The sequence below is a fragment of the Polyergus mexicanus genome, unplaced genomic scaffold, assembly GCF_030449975.1.
Source record: "Polyergus mexicanus isolate NDT 795.1 unplaced genomic scaffold, iyPolMexi1.0 SCAF_11, whole genome shotgun sequence".
Taxonomy (NCBI): Eukaryota; Metazoa; Arthropoda; class Insecta; order Hymenoptera; family Formicidae; genus Polyergus; species Polyergus mexicanus.
Window position 1 is genome coordinate 8794054 of NW_027223331.1, and position 14728 is coordinate 8808781.

Sequence of the window (14728 nt, forward strand, 5' to 3'; positions counted from 1 at the left end):
CGATGACGCGACGCGCGATATCCAATGAGAGCTTTATCTTTTCGGAAAAGCAGAGCTCTCATTTACTACCAGTTCTAAGAACCTTGCAACGAAAATTAGAAAATCTCAATAAATCTGACCTTATAGATTGCCATTCATTAGTTGAAGCTATTCAGCAAGGTTTAAATAAAAGGTAACTTATTAATTTGATTAATACATATGTTATTTAATTTTAAATAAGGATTTAATTGAAAAATATTATTTTATTTTAAACTATTGATTCAAAAGTATTAATTTCAATAAAACAAACAATGTCGCTTAATTTACTATATTTGATTTTAGATTTCTTACAATATTTGAAACAAAAGAATTAATAATAGCAGCATGTTTACATCCAAAATTTAAGTTAAACTGGTTAACCGGAGAAAAAAGAAAACGTGCTGAAAATTACTTGGAGGATTTATTGGGAATCCGATCAACTGAAAATTCTCCAAAAGCTGGAAAATCTGACGATCACGATGATTTTTTCATTTTTGAGCAAAAAACGGTGCAAAATGAATCTGAACAAGAAGAATTGCAACGGTTTTTAAAATCAAATAATTGTAATATAGAAATGTTAAACGACTATCCAAAACTTAAAAAACTTTTTATTAAATATAATACAGCTCTACCAAGCAGTGCATTTGTAGAAAGAATGTTTAGCATCGGTGGCTCTGTATTAACACCACAAAGAGGGCATTTAAATGATGATACTATGGAGCAACAAATTTTATTAAAAATTAATAAAGAATTTCGAGAAAATTTAATCATTTATTTTGTAATAAACCTTGAATGAAATCTTGCTTACAATTTTTTAAAAGTTTTTCTTATGCAAAATAATTTATTAGTTTGTATTGTAAAAAAGTAACGGAAATTGTAACGACTCGTTACTTTTTAGTAACTGTAACGGTAACGAGTTACTTTTTAGAAAAAATAACGGTAACGGTAACGAGTTACTTTTATAAAGTAACTTTCCCAACCCTGATTATTAGCTAATAGATGTGCAATGAATTAACAAATATTACATTTGATGATATATCTATATTTACAATAATAATAATTAATCCATATATATATATATATTTCTTATTATGCTCTTTAGCATATATGTATATAGACATACAATATACATTATAATCAAACAGATATACAAATTTTTTCTCTTTCTAAGAACATAAAATTTTATAATATATGTAAAATTTAATTCAAATTAAGGACGTAAGTTTACAATCGATGAACTGATTAAAATCTATTAATTAGACTATTAAGTGTTTTTCAGTTTTTGTATGTAAAAAATATATATGCGGCCTCGTGTCTCATATAATTAGCGCAGCATGACGGCGATGGTCAGTCACAAAGTATGGATTTTCATGGAATCGACGGAAACGAGTCTGCGCCACTCGTGCGATTTTCGCAGCTGTGTCGCTCTTCTCGACCAATCACGCTTATAGTACCACGCGCATCACACCACGGACGCAGTGCCGTAAGAGCCGCCGGTGAAAAGATCCTTCGTCCGTTTCACCGTAGAGGTCCCGAGCTCCCGAGAAAGGTAGAAAAATCATACTTTTCTCCATAGAATTGTTCTCTTTCTGCTTTACTGAAAATTACGGAGTTGCATCAAAATTGTGCATCGTAAAATTAATTGTTTCGCAAGACATGATATAATATCAATAAATGGAACGAAAAGAATTGATACGAGATTTCCGTGATATATCAATCAACAATGAACGATCGAGAATTCGCGAAATCTTACCGCAAAATAGAATTACTTCTACTTAAGTTTTACTATGTATCGAATTTCTTCTCTGCATTGTAGTATTGTACATATTGATCGAATCTAAAAAAGTATAAATTATGGAAAAAAAAATCTCATTCGTATCAGCAGAAAAACACAATTCAAAGAATAAAAGAAAAATATATTAACGCTCTCGCGTATACATACGTCACTTCGATATATCGAAGACGGCGACTCACTTCATGCATCAGTGCGCAATCACGATGACGCGCAAGGTGTTACGCGCGGCGCGGCTGGTGGTTTTTTTTGACAGCTTTCTGGTGACAGAGTCTGGACGGTTCTGCAATATATCGAGTGGGAATCTCGCGCGTCCGGAATCAAACCGTCGCGACATTTATCTCGCGGTGAAACATCTGCCTCGTCTCGACAAATTCATCGAATATTCGAATTAATCGGGGCGCGACGACTATCAACGTGAACGTAACGCTATATCGCTCGCGCTGCCGCGTCGCGATTGACGCGGGCCCGCGCGCGCGCGCCACCTCTCGCGATTCGCTCGCCTCTCATCGTCGCGTCCATTAGGGCCAGCTGTTCATCCGGAGTCGCGCGCGCGACGCATCCTTCTCCGTTCAGCAAGGCAGGCAGAAATGAGTGAAACGTAAGTGTGACGGACGTCATTCAAACGACGTAATAACTCACGAATTCGAAATGAGTAACGGTGGTCGATAACGAACGCGACTCGATTCACTCTCGGTGCAGCTCGAATTTACACGCGTACGGCGAATTATTAGCGTATCGATCAGATCGGTTCGCACGTCCCACATGTATTCCGTTCTCTCGTAAAAGTCGCTAATGGCGTAATGACGGCAATTTCATTCATGTGAACGAGAAAAGTGCATGTTTATCCTATATATACACGGGTCTATTTAAATCTACATTTGCTTATCGCTGTATATATACTGGTAGGTTTCAATATGAAATAGCAATTTAAATATTTATTTGGATAAGCTTTTCTCTCTCTTTCTCTCTCTCTCTATTTTAAAGAGACTAAAACGTTTATCTTTCTCTCGCGTGACGGTACTCCAAAGCTGTCAGCTGAGTGCGTGTTAACCTTAAATGTGGAAAGTTTCTAATATTGATACATATGTCAATAATTAAAGAATTGAAACTTTAGATATTAATACAACAATGATGTATAAATATATACAATACTATAAAAAATAATTCGATTCTTTCTGTAAAGCTGAATAATAAGCACGTGTATCTCAGTTAAAGATATAAAATTTATTCAATAAAAGATATTAAAATAATAATCGATTTTGCAAGTATGGTATATATTGCTCTCGACGCGCGATTAAAACACTTTGATAAATTATAGAAACTACATAATGCAATAGAAACTCGTTTATTACAAGTAGCCAAATAAAGAATTCTTTATCCGCCCATTGTTTTTTAGATATACAGGGTGTCCCATTTTAAAAGACCCATTCAAATATCTCAGAAACACTGCGTTAAATCGAAAAATGTTTCAAACAAAAGTTGTGTGGCTTCAAGGGGGCCATAAGATGGTGACAATGATTTGACCTTGGAAAATCATTTGAAGATCATGTGAAGGTCAACTTTAAAATCTTAAATGGAAACCCCCATTTTTTATTTAGTATTCTTGTAGCTGACATCGAGAGCTTTCCAAAACACTATAATAAAGTATTTTTTCATTAAGTACTTTTTGAGTTATTTTATATTTTAATCTGACATGTTTTGATATAAAAAATAAAATATTTCGTAAAATATTCAGTTTTCGATAATTTTACCGTAATACTTCTATGTACAGAATAATAAGACAAATTAATTAGTGCCAAAAAAAAACAAATAATTGTTTAAAAAAATACATTGTAAATAATTTTCTTAAAAACAATTTTTTTTTTATACTAATTGATTTGTCTTATTATTCTGTACATAGAAGTATTACGCTAAGATTATCAAAAACTAAATATTTTACGAGATATTAAATTTTTTATATCAAAATATGTCAGACTAAAATATAAAATAACTCAAAAAGTACTTAATGAAAAAATACTTTATTATAGTGTTTTGGAAAGCTCTCGATATCAGCTACAAGAATACTAAATAAAAAATGGGGGTTTCCATTTAAGATTTTAAAGTTGACCTTCACATGACCTTCAAATGATTTTCCAAGGTCAAATCATTGTCACCATCTTATGGCCCCCTTGAAGCCACACAACTTCTGTTTGAAACATTTTTCGATTTAACGCAGTGTTTTTGAGATATTTGAGTAGGTCCTTTAAAATGGGACACCCTGTATATTATTGTCAGGTTACAGATTAATGCATTCGGTATGATTAGCTGGCACAAATGCTACTGTAAAATTATTGAATTGTAAATTATGAACAATTCTGTTAAATGTGTGTATGATGAAATTCAAATATTAATATAGGATCGAGCGTATTACGCATATTCGAGAATTTACTGCATATGCGTTTATTGTCAAGCGACACGCAGAAAAATTTTGCACGTTCGCTATTTTTAAAACGATTCGAAAATGTATCCACGCCAATTACAGTAACGACACGATTAATCCCGATTTAGATGAGCGCGAATTAAGCCCTCAATTAGCGAATAAAATATCTATAATTTATTGAATTACAATTCTATCGAATCAAAGATCAAACTGATCGGAGTAGAATGACGATATTAATAAAACATACAAATTGAATGATATAAAAATATTTTATAATTTTATTTGACGCTTCAGATTGATCGATGATTCGTTTTCGAATCTTTTTCAATAATATTTTATTTTAGTAATCATATGATAAATTATGCATTTATAGTTTTATTGCTTTGAAGAATCAATAATTATAATTATAATCAAATAATAATTATATTAAATTCTTTGATATCGATAATTGCTATAAGTAAACCCGTGCGCACACAATGCAATTTTAGTTTACATATTTTTATTAACGTTTCTTTATCGCAAGGTGCAATCTTGTCGATAAGCAGACATATTAATTAGAGCATATATAAGAATCAAACAGAGTATACGTACAGTGGGACGTTTTTTATAAAAACAGTGCCATAAACGTAAATCATTTCTAAAATTTGACTTTATACTGAAGATGATATTTAGCGTCTTTAATATTTTACTTATTACTATTGTATTATGATTCATATACGATTATAGTATATCAATAATTGTTAAGCATATGGCTTAATTATAAAGAATTTGATAAAGTATTTTATAAAGTAATAATTACTAGATTAATATTTCTTAGAATTTCTTATTTTTTATGTGATCATAAAAGAAATATACTGGGTGGCCCATTTTAATCCACCCAGTCGAATATCTCAAAAACCAAGCCCGGAAGAGAAAAATGTTTCAAACAAAAGTTGTGTGGCTTCAAGAGGTCCATAAGATGGTGACAATGATTTGACCTTGGAAAATCATTTGAAGGTCATGTGAAGGTTAACTTTAAAATCTTAAATGGAAACCCCCATTTTTTATTTAGTATTCTTGTAGCTGACATCAGGGGCTTTCCAAAACACTATAATAAAATATTTTTTCATTAAGTACTTTTTGAGTTATTTTATATTTTAATCTGACATATTTTGATATAAAAAATAAAATATTTCGTAAAATATTCAGTTTTCGATAATTTTACCGTAATACTTCTATGTACAGAATAATAAGACAAATTAATTAGTGCCAAAAAAACAAATAATTGTTTAAAAAAATACATTGTAAATAATTTTCTTAAAAACAATTTTTCTTTTTATACTAATTGATTTGTCTCATTATTCTGTACATAGAAGTATTACGGTAAGATTATCAAAAACTAAATATTTTACGAGATATTTAATTTTTTATATCAAAATATGTCAGATTAAAATATAAAATAACTCAAAAAGTACTTAATGAAAAAATACTTTATTATAGTGTTTTGGAAAGCCCCTGATGTCAGCTACAAGAATACTAAATAAAAAATGGGGGTTTCCATTTAAGATTTTAAAGTTGACCTTCACATGATCTTCAAATGATTTTCCAAGGTCAAATCATTGTCACCATCTTATAGCCCCCTTGAAGCCACACAACTTTTGTTTGAAACATTTTTCTCTTCCGGGCTTGGTTTTTGAGATATTCGACTGGATGGATTAAAATGGGCCACCCAGTATATATATATATATATATTTTTTTTTTATCTTATTTATTTTATATATTTTTGAGCTCTTATCAAGAAATCTCTAATAATGCAGCCACGTCACTGGTTTGCGGATAATTAAATAAATCTGACGAATACATTTATAGAATTATGGAAGACATGATGGCTGTAAATGGGGTGAAAGAGGTGAACGGCGATGCGGACAGGATCTACTACGAATTGGACGGGGAAGGCGACGCCGATAGTTCGACAACTCCGAGTCACAACGTGGATCATCGCGATCGTAAGTGTCATATCGATTTTTATCTCATAATCTTTCTTTTTTTTTTGTCTCTCACTTATTAGTTCTAATTCACTTAGCAGTGCGATAAGAACGAGAGATTACGTAATCATATGAGACAGTCATATGGAAAAATTATGAGACAAGATAATAAGATTCTATGACGGACCTTTATTCGTTAAAGTTATATGTATATACGTGAAGTACAATTTTAAAACAAGTTAGTCTTTGACTATTTACTCGCATCAAAATTATTCTTTGACTTCTCGGAGACTGATTTTGAAATCATAAGATTATCGCACAAATCTGTCGATCACATTTATTTGTTGAAAAGAGAAATTATTGCACAATTTGTTTCTGTTAATGGTGATGATTCTAAGATCATAAAAATTACAAAGATATTCTTTAATTTGGAGTCAATTTTTTCTTCGCGAAAGATTTTGATTAGATGCTATTTTTTTCAAAATCTCACGTTTTAAATGCGATGTAACAGTCGATCATCTTAGCTTGGATAGACTTACATCGCGAAACGAGGAATGAGCGTAAAACATTTTGTTAAACGATGCATTATACCAGTCACGATTCGCGCATGGCTACAATATTTTAGCAGCACGAGCAGAAAGACGAAGTTAATTAAAGTTCGCGAAAGCAGTGAAGATCGATATGAATTAAACACATGTATGGTAGCTACCACGAAAATAAATGTCTCTCGCCGATCTTCTATCGGACTAGAACTTGCTGATACTTGTAGTGTCAGATATATAACATTTAAAAATCTGAAAAATAAATAAATATCATACATAAAATATTGAAAATTGTGAAAAATCGTAGTTTTTGCAGATTGGTAGAAACGAGAAATTATGAAAAATGGTTCAATAGACAGTATGTTCTGATATACTTCCAGGGTTGGGAAAGTTACTTTATAAAAGTAACTCGTTACCGTTACCGTTATTTTTTCTAAAAAGTAACTCGTTACCGTTACTCGTTACTAATTTTAAAAAGTAACTCGTTACCGTTACAGTTACTAAAAAGTAACGAGTCGTTACAATTTCCGTTACTTTTTTACAATACAAACTAATAAATTATTTGGCATAAGAAAAATTTTTAAAAAATTGTAAGCAAGATTTCATTCAAGGTTTATTACAAAATAAATGATTAAATTTTATCGAAATTCTTTATTAATTTTTAATAAAATTTGTTGCTCCATAGTATCATCATTTAAATGCCCTCTTTGTGGTGTTAATACAGAGCCACCGATGCTAAACATTTTTTCTACAGATGCACTGCTTGGTAGAGCTGTATTATATTTATTAAAAAGTTTTTTAAGTTTTGGATAGTCGTTTAACATTTCTATATTACAATTATTTGATTTTAAAAACCGTGGCAATTCATCTTGTTCAGATTCATTTTGCACCGTTTTTTGCTCAAAAATGAAAAAATCATCGTCATCGTCAGATTTTCCAGCTTTTGAAGAATTTTCAATTGATCGGATTCCCAATAAATCCTCCAAGTAATTTTCAGCACGTTTTCTTTTTTCTCCGGTTAATCAGTTTAACTTAAATTTTGGATGTAAACATGCTGCTATTATTAATTCTTTTGTTTCAAATATTGTAAGAAATCTAAAATCAAATATAGTAAATTAAGCGACATTGTTTGTTTTATTGAAATTAATACTTTTGAATCAATAGTTTAAAATAAAATAATATTTTTCAATTAAATCCTTATTTAAAATTAAATAACATATGTATGAATCAAATTAATAAGTTATCTTTTATTTAAACCTTGCTGAATAGCTTCAACTAATGAATGGCAATCTATAAGGTCAGATTTATTGAGATTTTCTAATTTTCGTTGCAAGGTACTTAGAACTGGTAGTAAATGAGAGCTCTGCTTTTCCGAAAAGATAAAGCTCTCATTGGATATCGCGCGTCGCGTCATCGCACTGGTCTGCAAGAGCCATAAGTTGATCAATCACATTCAAGCATTTTTACAACATAATAAGAATGCTAATTGGTCGATTTGCTTACGACTTTACGGTTAAGATAAAAATTTTATCACAATAGCAAGAATAATATCTTAAATAAATCAAAAAATTTGAAAAAAGTAACGATAAAAGTAACTGTTAAATTCGTTACTCGTTACCGAAAAATGTAACGAAGTTACTTTTTCCGTTACAAATAAAATTTGTAACGCCATTACCGTTACAGTTACCGAAAAAAAGTAACTGTAACGGTAACGGCGTTACAAGTAACGCGTTACTTACCAACCCTGTATACTTCAGTATTGTGCCACTATCATCATTAATCGTAAATTTATTATTTATCTGTTCAAATAATAAATTTTTCGCATGCTGGATCTTGTATTCTATTTTCGTTCCCGAATTATTTTTAATATTGAAAAGGCCTAATTGAATTTTAATATAGATTTACGTTCTGTCGATTGACGCGAGCGAAGGTTTCAGAAATTGGCAGGTAGCCTAAGAGCTTCTCTCTACAGACGGCTGATAATATTTTGGCCGTCGTCACAATGGTGCCGTCGGTGCTCGTCTCTCGTCTCGTCAGTACGAAGCAAGACTTTCAGAATAGAGGCAACGCAACGTGCAGATTAACTACGTAGGAATCGCTATTCAACGCTAGTTTCGCGATATCCCTTATTGAGTCGCGTTACGCGTAATCGTAAATCCTGAAAGTGGCATTATACGTGAAATTTGGAAAATTCTGAAAATACAGATTCTGTAATGATTGTACAGTCAATTCAACAGTCAGCAATAATGGTGATTCTTGAAAGTGGTGTACGTGAAATTTAAAAAATTCCGTGAAACGAATTGCCCCAGCCAATTCGAAGACTAGCAACAAATGGCTAGCAAAAGCCCCGCTCGCTAAAATCTCGTGAAATTTGCAATTTTGATTTAATTTAATCTCTTTAATCTCTCTTGTTTCTAAATGATTAAAATATTACTTATGATTGACATAAGTCGAAATTTAAAAAATAATGTCTAACTCAATTTAATAAATTCTTAACGAATTATTTCTAAATCTTTTTTTATATTTATTAATTAAATTGTTGCATTATATATATTAAAATGCGAAATTTCGGTTGAGTCGCGAATATTTACTCTGTTTGTATTTTATTCGGCGTCAAATATTAGCATATTCGTGCTTCATGATTATCCCAGTTGAATAACTCGCGAGCATGTTATGCGCTTTTAAATTTACGCGTTTCGAAATTGCTTCAGCGTTATCTTATTTCCCGTTCACTTTCATGACCTTCGCACATGTGTTGGCATAAGACCTGACAAGCACGACGATTAGCGTGCTATTTAACGCGACGTCTTCGGCGTAGCTGAAAACGCACGATGACATGGCCATATTAAAACTTACTTTATCCGCATCGAGTTCGCATTCCTTGTCGTTGGTAGTTGAAATTTTTTTTGAAGTCATAGAATATCGCGATATCGGAGAAAATTTATTTGTAGCATTTTGGAGAATCTCTCGAAGATTTTTGATTATTAGGAGGGGAAACAAGTTCATTGGTCGAATAAATCTTCTGTCTAAATCGTCTCGACTCTAGTTCAACTTACGCTGCATCGAAAATCGCGTGATTCGGAGCGACCTCGGAGGAGAAATGTCAATCAGAGGTGTGACCACTTCGGAGAACGAGGCGTTCCTTGGTTCCTTGCGTCTACCGAATTTTCTGATCGATCCGGATGAAGGTAAAAGCGAGCGCGAGGGCTCGGATTCTGCTGCAACGATATTAACCGCTTGATGTTGGAATCCAATTGGCAAAACGCATTTATATCAATTCCATTTTATTACGAAACTGTCTCAGATAGCGACATTTCTCCGTCGTGCAGTTTGTATAACGTATGTGAATAACAGTGATGACGAATTTATGTCCATTGTCGAATCGTCAGCGTTTCTTATCTTGTCAATAACACAACTAACGATCACTGTATCTACCTTGTCTTAATTGCGAAACAATTTATTATCAGATTATTGCTGTGTGTTTACTTATAAGATGTACATGTTTCTATAGATAGATAGATAGACGCATAACTGCGTCTTCTCGGAATTTTCCGAGCACTTTCTTCTCGATTTACGAGCATAAAGTATTATTTTATTGATTTCCATTAGGCAATTTTGTTTACATTTTTTTTTTAAATTATTTCACCCAAATTCTTTCAAAAATTTCGAGTACTTTCTATATATCGCTTACAATTAGAGCTGAGGCATATATAGTGGTATTTGCCTAATGTTGCGCAATTTCAATGCGACCGGATAAGTTCTTTGACAGTTCAAAATAACATTTAAAATAATCGAATTAATTATTTTAGGAATTTCAAAAGTTCTTATTTCTTTAAATTATAAAATATAAATAAATTATAAAACTAACTTTTATTTATAATTTTTATCTTACAAAAGCCTATAGTTCGTAAGCTCCACATTAGACACAATCCTAAATTATCAATCAAAAAATTATTATAACTATAAAACTTTTCAAGAGAGTTACTTTATTTTTGAGATCTTTTATGTGCGAAATCATAGAATTTAAATACTTTAATCAGGATTTTGTTTACTGCTTAGAAGTTCTAGATAATATTATATAAGAAATATTTATGTAAATATAAAGACATTATAGGTATAATATTGGGGAAAATAATTGCATATTTAAAAATATATATTTGTATGTCTAAAATCACGCAATCAAATATTTACGATATCTTTTTATCGGGGTATATATTATCAAATTGTATATTGAAAGCGAATTTCACAAATCATGGACTGAATCATGTACTGAACCCTTTTCTGGCTTGAGCATTAACGTCGTGCCAATAGGTATCGAAAATACCGACGCCGGTTATTTTTATTCCGCGATATATTTATATAGCACATTCTCATACGAGCCTCCCATGCGTCAGACGAGGGCGAAGAAGTGCCGGCGTTTTCGAAAGATCGTTTGGGAAAGATTGAAACGAGCTTCGTAGAGATCCACGGTAACTGTGTGCCAAGAGGTGGTATTGATCCTTTCCGTGACTACACTACTCTAACTACACTATATCACTTTTCTTGGCGCGCGTAAACCTCGTACTGCTGCCAGAAATTGAATCACGCAAATTCACGCGATTGTAAATAGACATGACCGTAGGATTCGATCGCGTTCTTCGACGCCTTGAGGAAACTTCCACTGCCTACTTATTGTCAGAACCGATTGCGCCATAATGTCCTTTATTGTTTGGGAGTTACTTTCAGTTAAGACATCAAATATTGAAGTTATAGTCGGTAGATGGTTATCAAAGATGCTTTTCTTGAAATATTAATTAAGTTTCTATGTTGTACATTAAAAATTTTTCTTGATGATTTAACAAATTATGTTAAAAATATTTATTTATTTTGCCTTTATATATGTATGTTTACCTTGATAAATTTTTACAAAAACTATACGTTTACATCTTTCTACAAATACGTATCTTATATAACTATTAGGTGTACAACTTTGTTTCCGCCGTTTTCCTATAGATGGCTTTAGCGGTAAGTAGTGGTCGAAATAAATAGATCATAGACGTCATGCGATAAACTTGGGCATCTGTCAACATAACCCCATAGAAACATTAGTCGATTTGTGTCTGCATCATAAAGTTATTCTCCATTGAAAATGTCAGTTTACGAGCCAAATTCTCGTCATTTGCGGGAGGTTTTAATTTTCTGCTTCAATATGAAGAAATCTGCGGCTGAGGCTCATCGAATGCTCTCAAATACTTACGGTGAAGCCGCTATTAGCGAAAGAACGTGTCGTGAGTGGTTTCAACGCTTCAAGAACGGTGATTTTCACGTCGAAGACCGGCATAGCGGTGGAAGAGAGAAGGTTTTCGAAGATGCAGAATTGGAGGCGTTACTTAATGAAAACTCGAGTCAAAGTCAAAAAGAATTGGCACGATCATTGGGAGTGAATCATAAATGTATAACCAGTTTTTTACAATAAAGCCTCGAATTTCGGAAAAAAAAACGGCGGATGCAAAGTTGTACACCTAATATTTATTATACTTTCTCGATTTTCTTACTATAAATTATACAATAATATTTTTTATTGAGTTTCAAGTGTGAATTTTTGATTCCTCAAAAAATTTTTAATTTGAATAATTTAGGAAATTTAAAATTTAAGAAAATTAGCTCCAAGGATATAAAAGAAATGCAAATTTAAAAAAAGAATTATATAAAATAGAACTATGTTCACGCAAATTTTCATAAAAAAAAAAAAAAAAAATCTGCGCAACAATTGAAATATTTATTAAAGGAAAATATGCGTGTTCTAAGAGACTTTTTAAATCTTTAAGTATATTTATCGGACTTCTTTTTTATTTGTTTTTATAAGAATCTGAACAGGCGCACATTTTTAACGCTAAACTTGCGCGGACCTATTAATGCAACTAGCGCTGCAAAGTTGGTTTCAATCCTGATCGTTGTAGAAACGTTCTGAATTTTTTAATGCCGAGTTTTTTCAAAGTCTCTTTATAATTAAACCGTGTGTAGCGTAAACATTTGTTAGAAACGTATCTCGTTAAAATCGACCGATAATCATTATCTTGCTGTGTGCGATAGCGAGAGAGAATTTTTCGTGAAATTTGTAAATCAAATTTAATTTGCCAAAAAGCCCCCTCATAATCTATTCAATCAGAAAATGTGTGGGATGAAATTATTTCTAAATTCCAGGAACATACATCCTGTGATTCGTAATAAGATTTGCACGATGTCGACGCCACCAATTGCGGGAAATTCTTCAAGCGAATCGAGGTTGCGAGCATCAATTAGTGCAACCACTGTGTTCGGCGCACGCGAAAACCTTTCGTCACGACAGAAACGGTGTTCCGTAATTAAATCACTAGGTATATTAAACACCGCTGAAACAGCGCTGAAGCAGCTCACGTGACTGACAAAAAAAATGTATCATGATGCATCATGGTGAAAAATAGCACACGAGAAAGCGTTATAGTTTATTTTTTATATTAGGTGTACAACTTTGCTTCCGCCGTTTTCCTATAGATGGCTTTAGCGGTAAGTAGTGGTCGAAATAAATAGATCATAGACGTCATGCGATAAACTTGGGCATCTGTCAACATAACCCCATAGAAACATCAGTCGATTTGTGTCTGCATCGTAAAGTTATTCTCGATTGAAAATGTCAGTTTACGAGCCAAATTCTCGTCATTTTGCGGGAGGTTTTAATTTTCTGCTTCAATATGAAGAAATCCGCGGCTGAGGCTCATCGAATGCTCTCAAATACTTATGGTGAAGCCGCTATTAGTGAAAGAACGTGGATCATAAATGTATAATCAGTTTTTTACAGTTAATAAAGCCTCGAATTTCGGAAAAAAACGGCGGAAGCAAAGTTGTATACCTAATATTTTCGACCTTTTATGCTTTAAAATATATGTCATTTTTACTCTGGAATAGTATACAGATTTATTATCTTTTTTATGATTTTTTCTCTCTCTTTTTTTTTTAATTCATATCTATTTATCTATCTCTGTTCATCTATCACAATATCGACATAGTATCAAAGAAATACATCGATATTTTTTATTGTACTCTTAATTGGAATATTAATTAGTATTGTCATATAAACTATCTTTTATCTTGTTTTTTTTTATCGCAATGATTAATTTCCCTTTTCTCTTGTTTATCTCTTGGTCTTTTATGGCATTCGCGAAAACATGGTTAATTACGATCGCATGCTAATCATCAAAATGTGATTGCACGGTACTTACATAGCACTTGATGCGCACTTTATTATATATTACGATGAAAAGACAGGAAGATTGCACGTTATATTTGCTATTGAATTCGCATTCGATCGAATAAATCATATAAAAGAAATTTCAAGAAATTTCTGATGTATGTATAAGCGTGAAATTTGTATATAATACACGATTGATAAATATTAAAATACAAATTTAATAACAAATGCGCTTACAAATTGATGAAATTGATGAATTGAATTTAATTATAATATTAATAATTATTTCATTAATGATTGAGAAATTTAAAAGTGATCGGCAATTTTATTGATTAATATTAGATTTTATTGGTTAAGAATATAATATAATTTCTTACTCAGCGCTTACTTTCGTAACATTACATCTGTTATGAATTTTGAGACGCACAGCCTGCTCTTATTTACATAATATTATGGCTTTGCCATTCGCGCGGGGAGCCTTGTTCGAGAAGGTAGTGTCGTTTTGTATCGTATCTCTCGATCATTACGATCATTAAATAGTAAAAGATACCAAAGATTATTTCTTACGAATTTCTATTACCAAGTGAATCGCAATTTCGTATAGTTGAGACATCTTTACGTTATTCCATTGTAACGGAAAATAGAATGCATGTCAAGCGCTATGCAAAGTGCCAGGCGATTTCGTATTCTGGTCATTAGTGTGCACGCGAAGGTAATTAAGCGCGTTTTCATGAGTGATAAAGCCGCAAAGGATAAACAAGAACAAAGAGGGAAACCTAGGAA

The 14728-nt window shown here is 32.1% G+C and overlaps 1 protein-coding gene and 1 long non-coding RNA gene across 13 annotated transcripts in view; one reads left to right on the forward strand and one right to left on the reverse strand.

Moving 5' to 3' along the window:
* Positions 1 to 1107: 1107 nt before the first annotated feature.
* Positions 1108 to 2662, reverse strand: LOC138937739 (uncharacterized). Its single transcript, XR_011447565.1, has 3 exons — positions 1961 to 2662; positions 1772 to 1855; positions 1108 to 1615 (listed from the first exon to the last, which is right to left on the reverse strand). It is a non-coding gene; the product is annotated as an uncharacterized lncRNA (long non-coding RNA).
* Positions 1483 to 14728, forward strand: part of Ampdeam (AMP deaminase) — a 34495-nt gene continuing 21249 nt past the window's right edge. The window contains exons 1-3 of one of the 12 annotated variants that reach the window (XM_070304278.1): positions 1486 to 1567; positions 6081 to 6217; positions 9785 to 9926. In XM_070304278.1, coding sequence (XP_070160379.1) covers positions 6131 to 6217; positions 9785 to 9926 — 229 coding nt within the window. In that variant the 5' untranslated portion in view covers positions 1486 to 1567; positions 6081 to 6130. Of the gene's footprint in view, positions 1568 to 2075; positions 2412 to 2696; positions 2716 to 6080; positions 6218 to 8735; positions 8827 to 8969; positions 9006 to 9726; positions 9927 to 14728 lie in introns of those variants that run through there. The other 11 variants (XM_070304280.1, XM_070304276.1, XM_070304283.1 and 8 more) reach the window with 11 other exon arrangements.